Source organism: Dromiciops gliroides, chromosome 1 (assembly GCF_019393635.1).
Source record: "Dromiciops gliroides isolate mDroGli1 chromosome 1, mDroGli1.pri, whole genome shotgun sequence".
Lineage (NCBI taxonomy): Eukaryota > Metazoa > Chordata > Mammalia > Microbiotheria > Microbiotheriidae > Dromiciops > Dromiciops gliroides.
The window spans coordinates 153,809,509-153,823,317 of NC_057861.1; the positions used below are offsets into that span (position 1 = coordinate 153,809,509).

The 13,809-nt window shown below is 34.5% G+C and overlaps 1 protein-coding gene across 1 annotated transcript in view; it reads left to right on the forward strand.

Annotated features, from left to right (window-relative positions):
- NBN (nibrin) overlaps positions 1-13,437 on the forward strand; it is a 44,750-nt gene extending 31,313 nt beyond the window's left edge. The window contains exons 13-16 of the mRNA XM_044004410.1: positions 6,510-6,662; positions 8,187-8,300; positions 11,718-11,767; positions 13,263-13,437. Of these exons, the coding sequence (XP_043860345.1) occupies positions 6,510-6,662; positions 8,187-8,300; positions 11,718-11,767; positions 13,263-13,293 (348 nt within the window). The 3' untranslated portion in view covers positions 13,294-13,437. The remainder of the gene's footprint in view (positions 1-6,509; positions 6,663-8,186; positions 8,301-11,717; positions 11,768-13,262) is intronic.
- Positions 13,438-13,809: the final 372 nt, after the last annotated feature.

The window sequence follows — 13,809 nt, forward strand, 5'->3', positions numbered from 1 at the left end:
ATGATAGCTGTTGAATAGTTTATCAATTAAACAAATTATTTGGGAGTATCGTAGTGGTCATTCAACCAGAGTGAAAAGCTTTCTGAATTCTTTAATTTATTTACCTTATTTTTACTTTTTGGGGATTTGAAGCTGGTTTTTTAAATTAACCATTCCCATAACACATTATGATCATTCAGAATTATATTTTTCTCTCTTCTAGTTTCTACTTCTTGCCAATTTGAGCATACTTTAGACTTTTCCATTTTAGGTATATAATGTATAAAAATAATAGGTTATTTTCCATTAATCTATTCACAATATCACTTTATGTATTTCCCTAGTTTAATAGTGAGACTCTGGTTGATACTATTAAATCACTTCTTACTGTAACATACTGTAATCAGTTGTGTACCAGAGTAATTGTGCTGCCTAGCACAAAACTCTCTAGAATGAGAGCCAGAAATGGTTTTAGATCTTTTAACTACTAATTGGAGTATTAATTAGGCTATAGATGTGTTCATATCACTCCCAGTATTGTATGTGTGAGTGCACGTGCAAGCATGCAAGCATTCTACCATGCTCAAACATGTTGAGAAGCACTATTATCTTTCAAGTAAAGTTCGAACTCCTCTGCCTGATATTCACACACTTTCAGAGTTGTGAGCCACATCAGAGGCCATATAACTAAGAGATCCAACAAGTATCATTTAGCTTTTGTTTAAACAATTCTAATTTAGGTCTTTAGCCCATTACTTCCCAAAGTAACCTATTAAATTTTTAGATAACCCGGATTGTTAAGAAGTTGTTTGTTTTAATTTCATAGAAACTATACCTTCCTCTTGGCAATTTTTATCCATAACTTCTAATTCTACTCATTGGGGCCAAACATAAGAAGTCTAGTCACTCTTCCACATGGCAGACTTTCAGATATTTGAAAACAGTTGCCATCTTACATATATTCCTAAGTCATTGGAATATACTCTAGTGCTTTCATTATACAGGTCCTGTTCCTCTGGATATCCTTCACTTATCAGTTTGCCTCTTGATATGTGATACCCAAAAGTAAAGCACCATAGTAGACATGGTCTGACAAATGCAGATAACAGTAGGACTATGATCTCCCCAGTCCTGGACACTGTTTCTCTTTTATTATGCATTCCATTAAAATGCCCCAGATCTTAATTGTATGAACTTTCCAGTCAGTCTTTCCCTATCGTGCATCTATGAAGTTGATTTTTTAAAAAATTATTAATGTATTTTGATTTTTGTGCCACAGTCATTTCCTGATAAGCTCTTCCATGAAACAAAGTAAAACAGCAAAAAAACCAAGAGTCTCACAGTGTATGCATCATGTACCTGTAGCCTCCCACTTATGTACCAAGAAAAAAGAGCTATATTTCATCCTCTGTTACATAAGACCAGCATTGTTTGTTACTCTTAATCTGAATTGGGCTTCCTTTTAACATAGTCTTCTTTTATATTATTTCAGTCATATTGTATATTATTCTCTTGCCCTGCTTACAAGTCTTCCTGTGTTTCTCAGATTCCTCATTGGTTCTCATAGTGCAGTGTTCCAGATGTGAGGGGTTAAAATTCTAGCTATACTATCTAAAATCTAATGAGTGGTTGCCAATAAATTATAAGCTTTAGCAAGAGTTATTTAAGTGTTTAAGTATTTATTAAAGAGCATTAGGATCAGAGAGAAAGGTAAAAATCTAACCATTTCTAAGAGACGCCATCATCTGACCCACCATGGTGAGGTCAGGAACCAAAAGAGAAAAAAGCCCTCTGCCAGCATCCACTTCCTGCTTCATGTCCTCCCAGAAATGGGAGGCTCCTCAAGTTGATTGGCTGGTAGCCTTGATAGACAGTACCCACAAGCAAACGTCACTTCCTGACGCCAAGGACCTTGATCACATGGCTTGTCCTCAGATGCTTTCTCCTCATGGCGGAGCTTTCCTACAGTAGCTTTCCAGCAGGTGATGTCATTCCAATCGTTACACAAACAGTGTGACAGTTAATAATACTGGACCTGGTTTCATGAAGATCTGGATTCAAATCCTTTCTTTATTACTAATTTTATTATGACCAGTGCATATCACTTAATCTTTCTCAGGGTCTGGTTCCTTATGTCTGAAGTGGTGATATTATTGATTGTGTACATAAGAGTTCCCGAGGGTTGTTGAGATGCAATTGAGATAATGTATATAAATCATTTTGCATACATTCAAGCACTTTATAAATGTCAGTTATTATTCATATACCAAAATTTGTCTACCCTTTCCCCAATAAATTGATACCAACTTTGTTTCTAGTTTTTTGCTACAACAAAAATTCTGCTTAAAAATAATTTTTATATATTTAATACATGCTGAGCAGTGAGCAATGAACATTTTAATGATTTTTCTTGCATAATTTCAAGTTGTTTTCCAGGAGAGTCAAAGTAATTCATATCTTTACCAACTATTACTCTCCATTTTTAGATGCTCCAATGTTATTTCTACCTTTTGTCATGTTTGCCAAAGTGATGTCTGTTAGATGAAACAATTGTAACAATTTTTTTGTGTGGACCATTTTTTTCACATGCTTGTTGACAGTTTACATTTAAAAATTGGTTATTTATGCCCAAGATTATATTTATCCCTAATAAAATATTATCTAAGTAGTGTAGACCAATATTTAGTGTTCTCAAGATCATTTTTGGATCTGTATTCTGTCATCCAACATTTTCAAACATTTTTGCTGAAATTGAAATTATATTTATATTATTTCCCTGATTTAACAATCTTGCAAATGTGCCCCCAAAAGGAAATTAAATTAACCTACCATAAACTGTTTTTTGATGAAGTCATATTCACCTTTTAATCATACGTTCTAGAATTATACTAGGAATCGAAGTCAAGGTCTTTTGCATGTTTTATCAGACCTCCATTTTCTTCCCTTTTTTTGAACATTGGAATGATGGTTGCCCTTCTTCAATCAGTGGTAGCTCCATTTTCCACATTTCCTTCAGAGATTGAAAATAGTGGTTCAGCAAGCTTCTGTGTTACTTCTTTTAGAACACCAAGATGTGGTTCATCTGGACCTGGTAACTTAAACTCATCAAAGGCAACCAGCTTGGCCTATAGCTGTTATTGTTGTCCCATTACCTTGAGCTGTGGTCTTATCCTTTCTTTGATCCAATTCTTTTCCCTAATAAAAGCTTAATAAGTAAAAAGCCTTTTTTTTGGGGGGGGGGGTTGTCCTCAGTATTCCTTGCCAACTTTATCTCAATATGAACTTTAGAATTCCTAACATTATTCTTGTAGAACTATACCATGCATTTGTATTCATTCAACCTCCATTACCTGCCCTAGCTTCCATTTTCTGTACATTTTTTTTTTTAATCTGACTTGGTTGATGACTCTGCACACACTTAATTCTTTTTTTTTAAACTGCCAGAATTGTTTCTCTTTGGGTCATTAGAATTTCATTCTTTATACCTACTTATCCATCCTTGACCAATTCCTCATATAGATTTTTTTTTAGACCACCCATTGAAATCTGCCTTATAAATATCAAGAGTGCTTGTCAATCTTGACTCTCTTCTATCACAAGTTATAAGATAGAATCGTCATTTGCCCCCAAGGTTCCAGTTTTTTCTCCTTCAGCATGCATATTCTCCTTGCTGGTGAAAATTAGATCTAGAATCAGTTCCCTTTGTTAGTTCTTCCACCATTTTAAAGTAAAATAATTATTAAGAGACTCCAGGAAATACTGGCTGCTATATACATACATACTTTTGGCAGAAGGAGACCTACAGATATATAGATAATTTATTGCCCTTCAAATTACTCTGTCAGATCTCTATTTCAAGCCTGTAAGCAGTGATGTTTCTAACCCCCTTTTGCATAGTTATTCTGTAGCATACTATTCTACCAATGTAACTTCTTTTTCTCCTTTGAGTACCTTTCAACCAAATATTTTCTATATTTCCCCTATGTGATTCCCAAATTTTCCCACATGAGTTATAGATACCTTTTGTCCTTTACATTTATATTTCCCACTATATCTCTCCTCAGAGTACTGTTGTTTGAAACAAAGAATTAAAAAGAAAAAATAATTCTTCAAAATATACATTGAAAAAGTCTTGACATGTAAGTGTTCTGCATGCGTAATTTCCTACTTCTGCAAAGAATAGGGGAAGAAATAGAAGGTATGCCTTCTCTTTGTGGCCTAGCTTGGTAATTGTAATTTCTCAGCATCCAGTCTCAGTTATGTTGTTTTTGTTCATTCCATTTATATTGTTTTAGTCATCGTGTTTGTTGTTTTCCTGGTTCTCCTTACTTTATATCAGCTCCTAAAAGTCTTCCAATGGTTCTTGTATTTGCCTTTGTCATTGTTTCTTATAACATAGCCATATTCCACTATGTTTGTATACTACATCTTGTAGGTTACTGATAGACTGCTAGATCATTTTATACACTGTTTACCTGTTCTTCAGTTGATAAATTATATTGTTTCTGCAATATATGGATTGTTCAAAGAGGAATGGTACTTCTGTTGTGAGGGCTTGCCGAGCCCTTTTCAGGCCCGCCCTCCCAACTTTTGGTGTCTCCCTAGCACTCAACTCTCACCTGTGTCTCCAAGACACAGCAGTCACACCTCAGCAAAACCATCTTGGCAGATAGGCTAAACCAGGTTGAGGGTAAGTGCCCATTGGTGAGTTAGGAGGGTGCCTACCCCAAGCATGTGAAGGCTTCCCTTGGTGGAATGGGTGGCTGAGGATGGTTTGTTCTGGTGGCCACAAAAGTAGCTGAAACAGACACTGTGAAGTGCTTATAGCACGGTCAGATATCAGGTGAGTGGCCAAAGTTCCACTGCGTCCCAGGTCGTCTCTAGTCATTTTGATTGTTGTACTGCCACTGGACTTGTATAACTCTGGAAGAGTGAGGGAGTCACCTCTCTTAAATCCATTTCATGCTAGCATCAAGACATCACCCCGTAATGTCATTGGTCCTCTTTGAAAATGAAGGACAAACAACATTATTTCCAAATCTTTGATATTACAAAAAGAAAAAAGAAAAAAAAGCTGCTGTAAATATTTGGTGTATATATGGGGAATTTCTTTTTATTATTTACCTCCTTTAGTTATTTGTCTAGCAGCCAGTACAATTTGTGGTCCAAGAATTCCCTCTTCCCTCCTCTCTTTTCTGTTATTTTTTAATAAGTTAAATTTTTTCTTTGTTTTTACCTTAAAGCCTTTCTTCCACATTTAAGGAACATTTCATTCTCTCTGAACAACTCAAGTTCTTCAAGCATCCTTAACCCTCTCTTCAAGCAGGAGGACAAGCCTACCCTTTGAATTTAGATTGCAGTTAGTTGGCCATGGCAGAAAGATAAACATTGTGTGCTCTGTGGTAACTACTGGGAGAGGCATATTGTTGTGGGTAGAGAGCCAGCCTCAAAGCCAGGAGGACCTGGGTACAATTCATGCCCCTGATACATCTCAACTGTGTAACTGCAAATCTGCATTGATAGAAGATACTTGGCAGTCCCCCCTCTCTGATAGTCATTGAAAGTATTTTCTTTGTCTTCCAGAAGCAAAAGTCCCAGTCACTGGCTTTCTATTTATTCAAGTAGATGTTTAGTACTAGTTAATTGATTAATTAGTTAGAATAATTATTCAAATTAATGTTAGGTTTCTTAGACTATTGAGGGTAAGTAGCTTGTTTTATCTTGTTTGTTTTGGGTTTTTTTGGGCGGGGCAGGGCAATGAGAGTTAAGTGACTTGCCCAGGGTCACGTAGGTAGTAAGTGTCAAATGTCTGAGGCCAGATTTGAACTCAGGTCCTCCTGAATCCAGGGCTGGTGCTTTAATCACTGTGCCATCTAACTGCCCCATTGTTTTATCTTCTTTTTTGTGTTATCCTTTAGAACTTAATCTGTATAGTAGATATTTAATAAGTGATCAGTTTCTTCAATAAGCAGCATTTGTGGATGTTACTAATACTTACTAAATGTTACTAAAACAGGGAAAGGAGAACACAAAAAGAAAGGGAAAAATGAGAAGAATGCTACCAGAGTTAAAAACCTATAGCCCCTGGGGCAGCTAGGTGGCACAGTGGATAGAGCACTGGCCCTGGAGTCAGGAGTACCAGGAGTACACTTAATAGCTGTGTGACCCTAGGCAAGTCACTTAACCCCAATTGCTTCACTAAAAACAAACAAACAAAAAAAAAACCTATAGTCCCCAAACTGACTGGCATTCTCTGTCCTCATCTGTCCATCTATCTATAGAGGACATGAAAATGAGTAGTAAATGCTATAATGGATGTGGATAAATATGAATTGGTTTTTAAATCTAATGAAAAATTGACTGCAACTGATGGGAATTCACAGTTATGCATTTAGGTCTTTGATTTCTCTATATATTGATATGAAAAATAAACCCTAGATTTCTATATTTTCATATCTATAAGAAACTTTAAAAATAATTACATAATTTCTTCTTTCTTCCTATGTCTTTTTTTTTTAACCCTACTTAAGAATGATAAACTTGAAGATGGTTGTGAAATGCTTCCCAAGAAGCTTTTATTGACTGAATTTAGATCACTGGTGGTTAGTCACCCTGGATCCAGAAATATATCCATTATAAGAAATGATTATGGACAGCTAAACAACTTTAAGAAATTCAAAAAGGTGGGTATTCATTTTAATTTCTCACAAGAGGGCACTGTTGGAAATGCCTTAGTAAGACCCGTTGCTACTAAATAAAAGCAATGTGCTTTAACATTGATCTGCACTGTACTGAGCGTCTAACTTGGTCTATGTACCTGCAGCCAAGGACAGCCTGTGCATTGAGTGTTTCAGAATTGCTGCTTGATTATGACTGATTATATCTTTTCTTCTTTCACTCAGCCAATCTATAAACTCAGTGTTTGGGAGGTATTGGGGAGGGGAGGGGGATGTGTGGTCTGTGGTAACTTGAAAGAAGCATCCTGTAGTGGGTATAGATTAGATAGATATCTTATAAATATTAAGAATTTATTTATTAATGCCTAGTTATATTCTCAGCTGTATGCTTGAATTGCATTTATTTCTGTTTTGCCTATCATAGCCTTTATTTTGGTATGTAAAAAACTACAAATAAACAAATAAGAAATTTTTTCAGGAAAGGCTAAAAGTCATCTAAAATTTTTGTAGTTGCTTATAACTTTATGAAAACATTATTTTCCTAGTACTCAAGTCAGGGAATGGGAACATTTTGAGGATCTGGGCTAAAATGCTTTAGACTTTAGAGGAAATTCCAGTACGTTTGTATTTCATGTACAAGTGAAATCTCTTGCATTTTTTATTCCTGGATGCTTCATCATGTAAGCTCTGAAGCTGCCTTTTTTTTTCTAATGTTGATCTTATATTTATTTAAAAAGAAATACAAATGGGGGCAGCTGGGTGTTGCAGTGGATAAAGCACCAGCCCTAGATTCAGGAGGACCTGAGTTCAAATTGGCTTCAGACACTTGACATTTACTAGCTGTGTGACCCTGGGCAAGTCATTTAACCCTCATTGCCCTGCCAAAAAAAAACAAAAAATAAAAAACAAAACCACAGTCTGTACCTAAGAATTGTTTTGAAGCTGCCTTTAAAGGGTAATGCCAAATTGAGTTTCAACAACTGTGAAAATATTGAAAATTTTTCTAGTTAGAAATTTTATACTAAAATTCATATCATAGATAGAAACATCCAGTGATAGTAATTTAATAAAAATGAACAAATTATGTAAATTTTTTAATAGTAAAAGCACAAGAAAAGAAATTATCTCCCTGAACTTATGAAGAACTCTTATGTTCTGAGTTGCTCTAAAGCCAGCCCCACAGTAATAGTAATAGTTAAAAAATTAGAAGCTCTTTGAAAATACAAAAATTTATTGTATAAAACTTCACAGATCTCAAAGTGCTATCAGATACCCGAGTACTGTTTTGACTACTGGGAAATTACTATTTTGCTATTGATTCAAATAATATCACTTGATTTTGTCTTGGTAAGATATCTTAAGCTACAGTATTTCATAGCAACTGAAATAACTTCATTTGCATAGCTCTTTGTAAAGTTAATGGCCTTTTTCTGTCTAGTTCCTTTGAAAATATTACAGTCTCACTTTGATATGTTTTATTATAATATTATTAAAATATTGTGATAATTTGGGACCTTTTCTACCTAATAGGTAGCTTATCCTGGGGCAGGAAAACTTCCATGCATTATTGGAGGCTCTGACCTAATAGCTCATCATGCTAGAAAAAATGCAGAATTAGAAGAGTGGTTAAGACAAGAAATAGAGGTGAGTAATAAATCATGTTATACATTTGTCTCCATTTTGTTCTCAGCTGTTCTTAGAGCATATTTTCAAGGCAAAGCCAAGAATAAGTGATCTCAATTATTCCAAGAAAATGCCGTGAGTTTTAGTGCATTTAAATTAATGCTCATGCTAGAGTGGTGGCACACAGCTATAATCCCAGTTCCCAAGGATCTCTTTAGCTAGAGGATCTCTCCTGAGCTGCAGTGGGCTGTGATAATCAGTTGTCTGTGGAGTTTGGCATCAATATAGTGAGTCCTGAGAAGTAGGGGGCTACCAGGCTGCCTAAGAAGGGACACAGTGACCAATGGAGGTCAGAAACAGAAAAGGCCTAAATTTCCATGCCAAATATTGATGGAATTGAGCCTATCAGTAGTCCTCACACTTTCAGCTTGGGTGAGATAGGGAGACCTAGTCTTTAAATAAAAATAAATGTGTGTGTGTGTGTGTAAGTACATGTATACTGATCACTTTATTTAGACATTAATATTTATATCTGCAAGCCATTTTGGCTAAGAAAATACAACAGAAAAACAAGTAAACGAAAACTACTATTGCCTGAGGTACAGAGAAACCAAACACACTTATCCTAGCACTTGAGCTGATTTTCATAGAAGCTTTTCACCAATATTTGTTTATTAGATGTAAGGAGGATTATGTAAAGAAAGTCAGTAGCATCATATTTGTGAGCTACTTTGAGTCAGTCTGTTAATTAACAAATTTTGATGTGATGTAGTGTATTCTAAAAATTGTTATATTAAACATATAGGGCCCAATGCCCTATATCTTCTCATTCGTCTTAGAAGAATTCTAGCCAGCTCTGCTCCTGGTCTGGTCAGCCAGGTTCTAACTTGCCTTGTTACTACTAACAATCATTCTTATTTTCTCTGTTCTCCTTTCTGTTGTTTATCTCTCTATCTCTTCTGGGGTGTTGTCTTTACATGTTTTATTCCTCTGTCAGTGGTTTATTTTATTTTTCTTTGTCATCATCTCCCAATTTTGGAGTGTCAGGTTAATAGTGCTAAGAGCAGTTTTTCCTGTTATACTTAGATTCCAGCTGACTTGCTCCTGTTATTTAGTTACATGATAAAAAGTTACCTTGTAGCATAAAGTCTGAGCTTTAGTTATATGTAGAAGTTACACTAGAAAAACTCCTGAAATAGTTTAATTGTTGTAATAGAATTATGAAACCTATAGTCCTATTGAATAGAGCAAGTTAATATTAACACCTTTGAAACATCTAGAACAGGAATCATATGTTATACTTTTTATCTATAGCATTAACAAGTATAAGTCAACTTTTATTCTGCTTAACTCAAGGGTCACTTTATTCCTGCCTGCTAGGATAAAATTTGGCAACTATTTACAAAATAAATGTTTTGTGATTATATTTCTTAAAAACACATAAAATTGGTTTGCATCTTAATGATTAAACAGGTGTTTTTCACCACTCCTTAATGCCATTCCTAAATTTACAATGAAAAGAGCCCATCCGGGGCAGCTGGGTGGTGCAGTGAATAGAGCACCGGCCCTGGATTCAGGAGGACCTGAGTTCAAATCCGACCTCAGACGCTTAACACTTACTAGCTGTGTGACCCTGGGCAAGTCACTTAACCTCAGTTGCCTCACCAAAAAAAAAAAAAGAGCCCATCCTTTAGATAATATATAAACATTCTTCTCCCTTTTTGGAGGGTAGAGGAATGAGTGAGGTTTGGAAGTATCATGGAGCAAAGAGTATATATCTACTCCTTCTGGCCCTAGTGTATCAGGAGGCAGTAGAGAATAGATAATTAATATCACATTTATATTTTGTCAAGTGAGATATTATCTAAGATCTCTTCACAATCCATATTCATTTTCTGGAATATGACATTTGCACCTCTCTTGCCTGTTTCACTGAAATAGACTCATTATTTTAAAATAACAAAATTAACTATTAGGTACTCTATTTTTTAAGTATTTATTATTTTCCAGTTACATATAAGGATAATTTTCAACATTTGTTTTCACAGGATTTTTAGTTCAAATTTTTTTTTTCCCACCTTCCCTTCCCTCCCTCCTTCCCAAGATGGAAAGCAGTCTGATATAGGTTGTATATGTACAATCACATTAAACATATTTCTACATTAGTCATCTTGTTAAAGAAGAATCAGAGGGGGAGGCTAGGTGGCACAGTGGATAAAGCACTGGCCCTGGATTCAGGAGGACCTGAGTTCAAATCTGGCCTCAGACACTTGATACTTACTAGCTGTGTGACCCTGGGCAAGTCACTTAACCCCCATTGCCCTGCAAAAAAACAAACAAACAAAAAAATCAAAGAAGAATCAGAGCACAAGGGAAAAATCTCAGAAAAGAAGGGAAGAAAACAGTTCAAAAGTAGAAACAGTATGGTTCAATCTGCATTCATAATTCACAGTTCTTTTTTCTGGATGTTAACATTTTCTATCATGAGTTCTTTGAAACTGTTTTGGATTGTTGCACTGCTGAGAAGAGCTAAGTCTATCACCATTATTCATCACACAATGTTGCTGTTTTTGTGTACAATGTTCTCCTGGTTCTACTCCTCTCAGTCAGCATCAAGGTATTCTAATTTAGCTATATAGAGTACAGTTCTTGTTCAGAAGTTTTTAAAATCAGAACAAGTCAGCATTTTAAGCCAGTTATTATCCTTTCTGAGTCTTACCTTGATGAGCTAGCATTGTATTCTTGAATCAGAAATTTCTGATCCTTGACTTTTTCATTATATGTATATAGATGTAAACTCAGATTTTACCCAACTTTCTTATAATTTTCTTTTTGTTTTTCACTATAGGTATTTTGGATGCCAAATGACTCCATACTTTACACTATACTATATACCTAGCCACCCCTCTGCCATTTTCTTATTTACTTTAAATGTAGTATCTTCATATCTTTCCACCTTTCTCAGTTTGTTTCATTTATCCCCTGCTGTTCTTGCTTCCCTCCTCCTTCATTGATCTTTTTACCACTTTACTTCTCTTTCTGCTTCCAGAACACACATGGCTTAGATCTAAAGCTGCTTGATTGGTTCACAATTCGTATGAACTTAGAGTCATTTTATTCTCTACACAAACCAAATGTAATAACCCTTGATACTTCAATAATATTGGTTTCAGTTTTGAGTCTTTCAGGTAGTCAAATCTCTAGCTTTTGTCCTCCCCTCAAAAAAAAAAAACAACCAGTCACTAGAGAGTTACTATTATATGAGTTTTACTGTAGTGTTCTGGTGATGTTTGTGTTGAATACCTTGTAAAATAATTTACCTTATTAATGTTCTTTTGAATGTACACTAGAAAATAGTGGAAAGAGATATTGATTAGAATTCTTAAACTGGATAATCACCATAGGGCAAAATTTTAAAACTCTTTTTTATTTTGATAGGTACAGAACAAACATGCAAAAGAAGAATCACTTGCTGATGATCTCTTTAGGTAAAGTTTTGTTTATTTCAGGTTTCTAGTGCTTTCAAATAAGTTACTTCAAAGCAGATACTTAATGCATATGGCCCCAATTAAGTAGCCTTGAAGTAGTGTGTTGTGTGCATATCTGTTTTCAGCCTTACCACAGTAGTAATAAAATAATAATAATAGTTCACACACAATATCCTACATACAAGCTCTTTTTATGAGAAGATACCACACTGCAAAATTTCAAGAACTCACCAGACTAGTCTATTTTCACTTTCTGAAATTCTGGATAAATTAATCCATTTTTCTCTTTTTCTGCTTCTAAGTTTGGGGTCTCTAAGCAAGTGTTCTTTAGAGTTTGTCGCTTGCTACATATCAGTTATGAGATATATCTTAAATTGGAATATATCATTTATGATGTATGCCACAACATACTTTAAATCTTTTTGTGGTCTAGGACCAAAAAAATAGAGTAAAATAAATGGCACCAAGCTAACACATTTAGTTTACTAGTAATGTAATTTGGTTGATAAGTTGTGACATTTTCATGCCTAAGCAAAAGCATTAATGAATGAGTTCTGACTTAAGGCAAGTTAAATGCCAGATCATTTGTTTAGTCTTAAGTTGTTCATGCATGAAAACAAAAGGCTATATTGGAATTTCAGTTTGGCTTTTGGTGGAGAGGGATTTAAAGTTGACTGTGATTTAATTCCTATTTAACATATTCCTATGAACATAGTAAAAATATATCTATCTTATCAAATTTTCTCTTAACTATCATTAAGTAAAACTAGACAGCATTGTAGAAGGATACACATAGGGAGTGTAATTTTACAATGTTTTCTAAAATGTAGAACAAAAAAGTTTTAAAATAAAATCATTTTAAATATTTTTCCTCCAGAGAAGAACATAATTATGATTTTAATTCATTGCTATGTAAATTATCTGGAATTTTTATATTGGGGGTTTTTTGCCCTCAAAAGGAGTCTATAAAGAGGGTATCTGCTTGCTCAACTGCCTGATTAATTATATTGCTATAAGAAAATATGTTAATATTTTGGGGAGTACTTATGCTTTTAATTAAACTCTTCATAGTACTTGTGTAGCTTATAAGGTAAATCTATATATGGGCAGTTTTCAGCCCTAATTTTTAAGGCCTGAGAAAGCTTTTAAAGTACATTTTGGTGAGTTTTTTTCTTTTTAATATTAAGTTGTGACTGTCACAATTTACAGGTGAAGCAGTGAAAATATAGAAAAGTAGAAAGGTAGAAAGGTAGATGACCACATTTATTAGTAGGGGTAATGATAGGAATAGAGATTGATCCTGGAATTTCATTTATATTGAGAACTCTCAAGATTGGGATTGGTTCTTTGTACTGGCCTCTCTCTTTGTGACAAAAATAGAATTAGAACTCCTTTTTTGCCTACTCTGCTGAAAAACTTTTTAATCACTTAAATATTTCAAAGTAATAGAAATGCATTTGTTAGGTCATTTTGACTTCTCTTTCTTTCTTTACAGATACAATCCTAATGTAAGAAAGAGAAGATAAATGAAGAGTTAAATAATGAAGCAATTATATGGCAAGCATTTACTTGAATATTTACAAGTTTATGTTATAATGTACAGAAGAGATTTCAGTAACAGATGTTTTATAGCTTACATTCATCATTAAATAAAACACTCAAAAAATGCATTTTTTTTTTCATGTGGGATAGTTTGTTTTAGTTTCAGACCTTCTAGGAACTTTTTCCCCCAAAGGTGACAGGTATCAATTCATCAATTATGGTGATCTCTTTGATCAGTTTTGGGGGCTGGCCTTAGAAGGTAATAAGCTTTTCACACTGATTTAGTCTTCAGGGTGTAAGCTCTGCTATCTCACCTACATATATTATCAAGTTTATCGAATGCCAGAACATCTCATGAGGAAGATATAATTCACATTAGTGGTTTATTATGTGTCTTTCTTATACTGAAGAATAAGAGGCTTACCAGAATTTGATAGTAGAAATAAATTTTAGAACAGAAGGGAACATCTAGAGATTATATAATGCAGTCTCTTTATTTT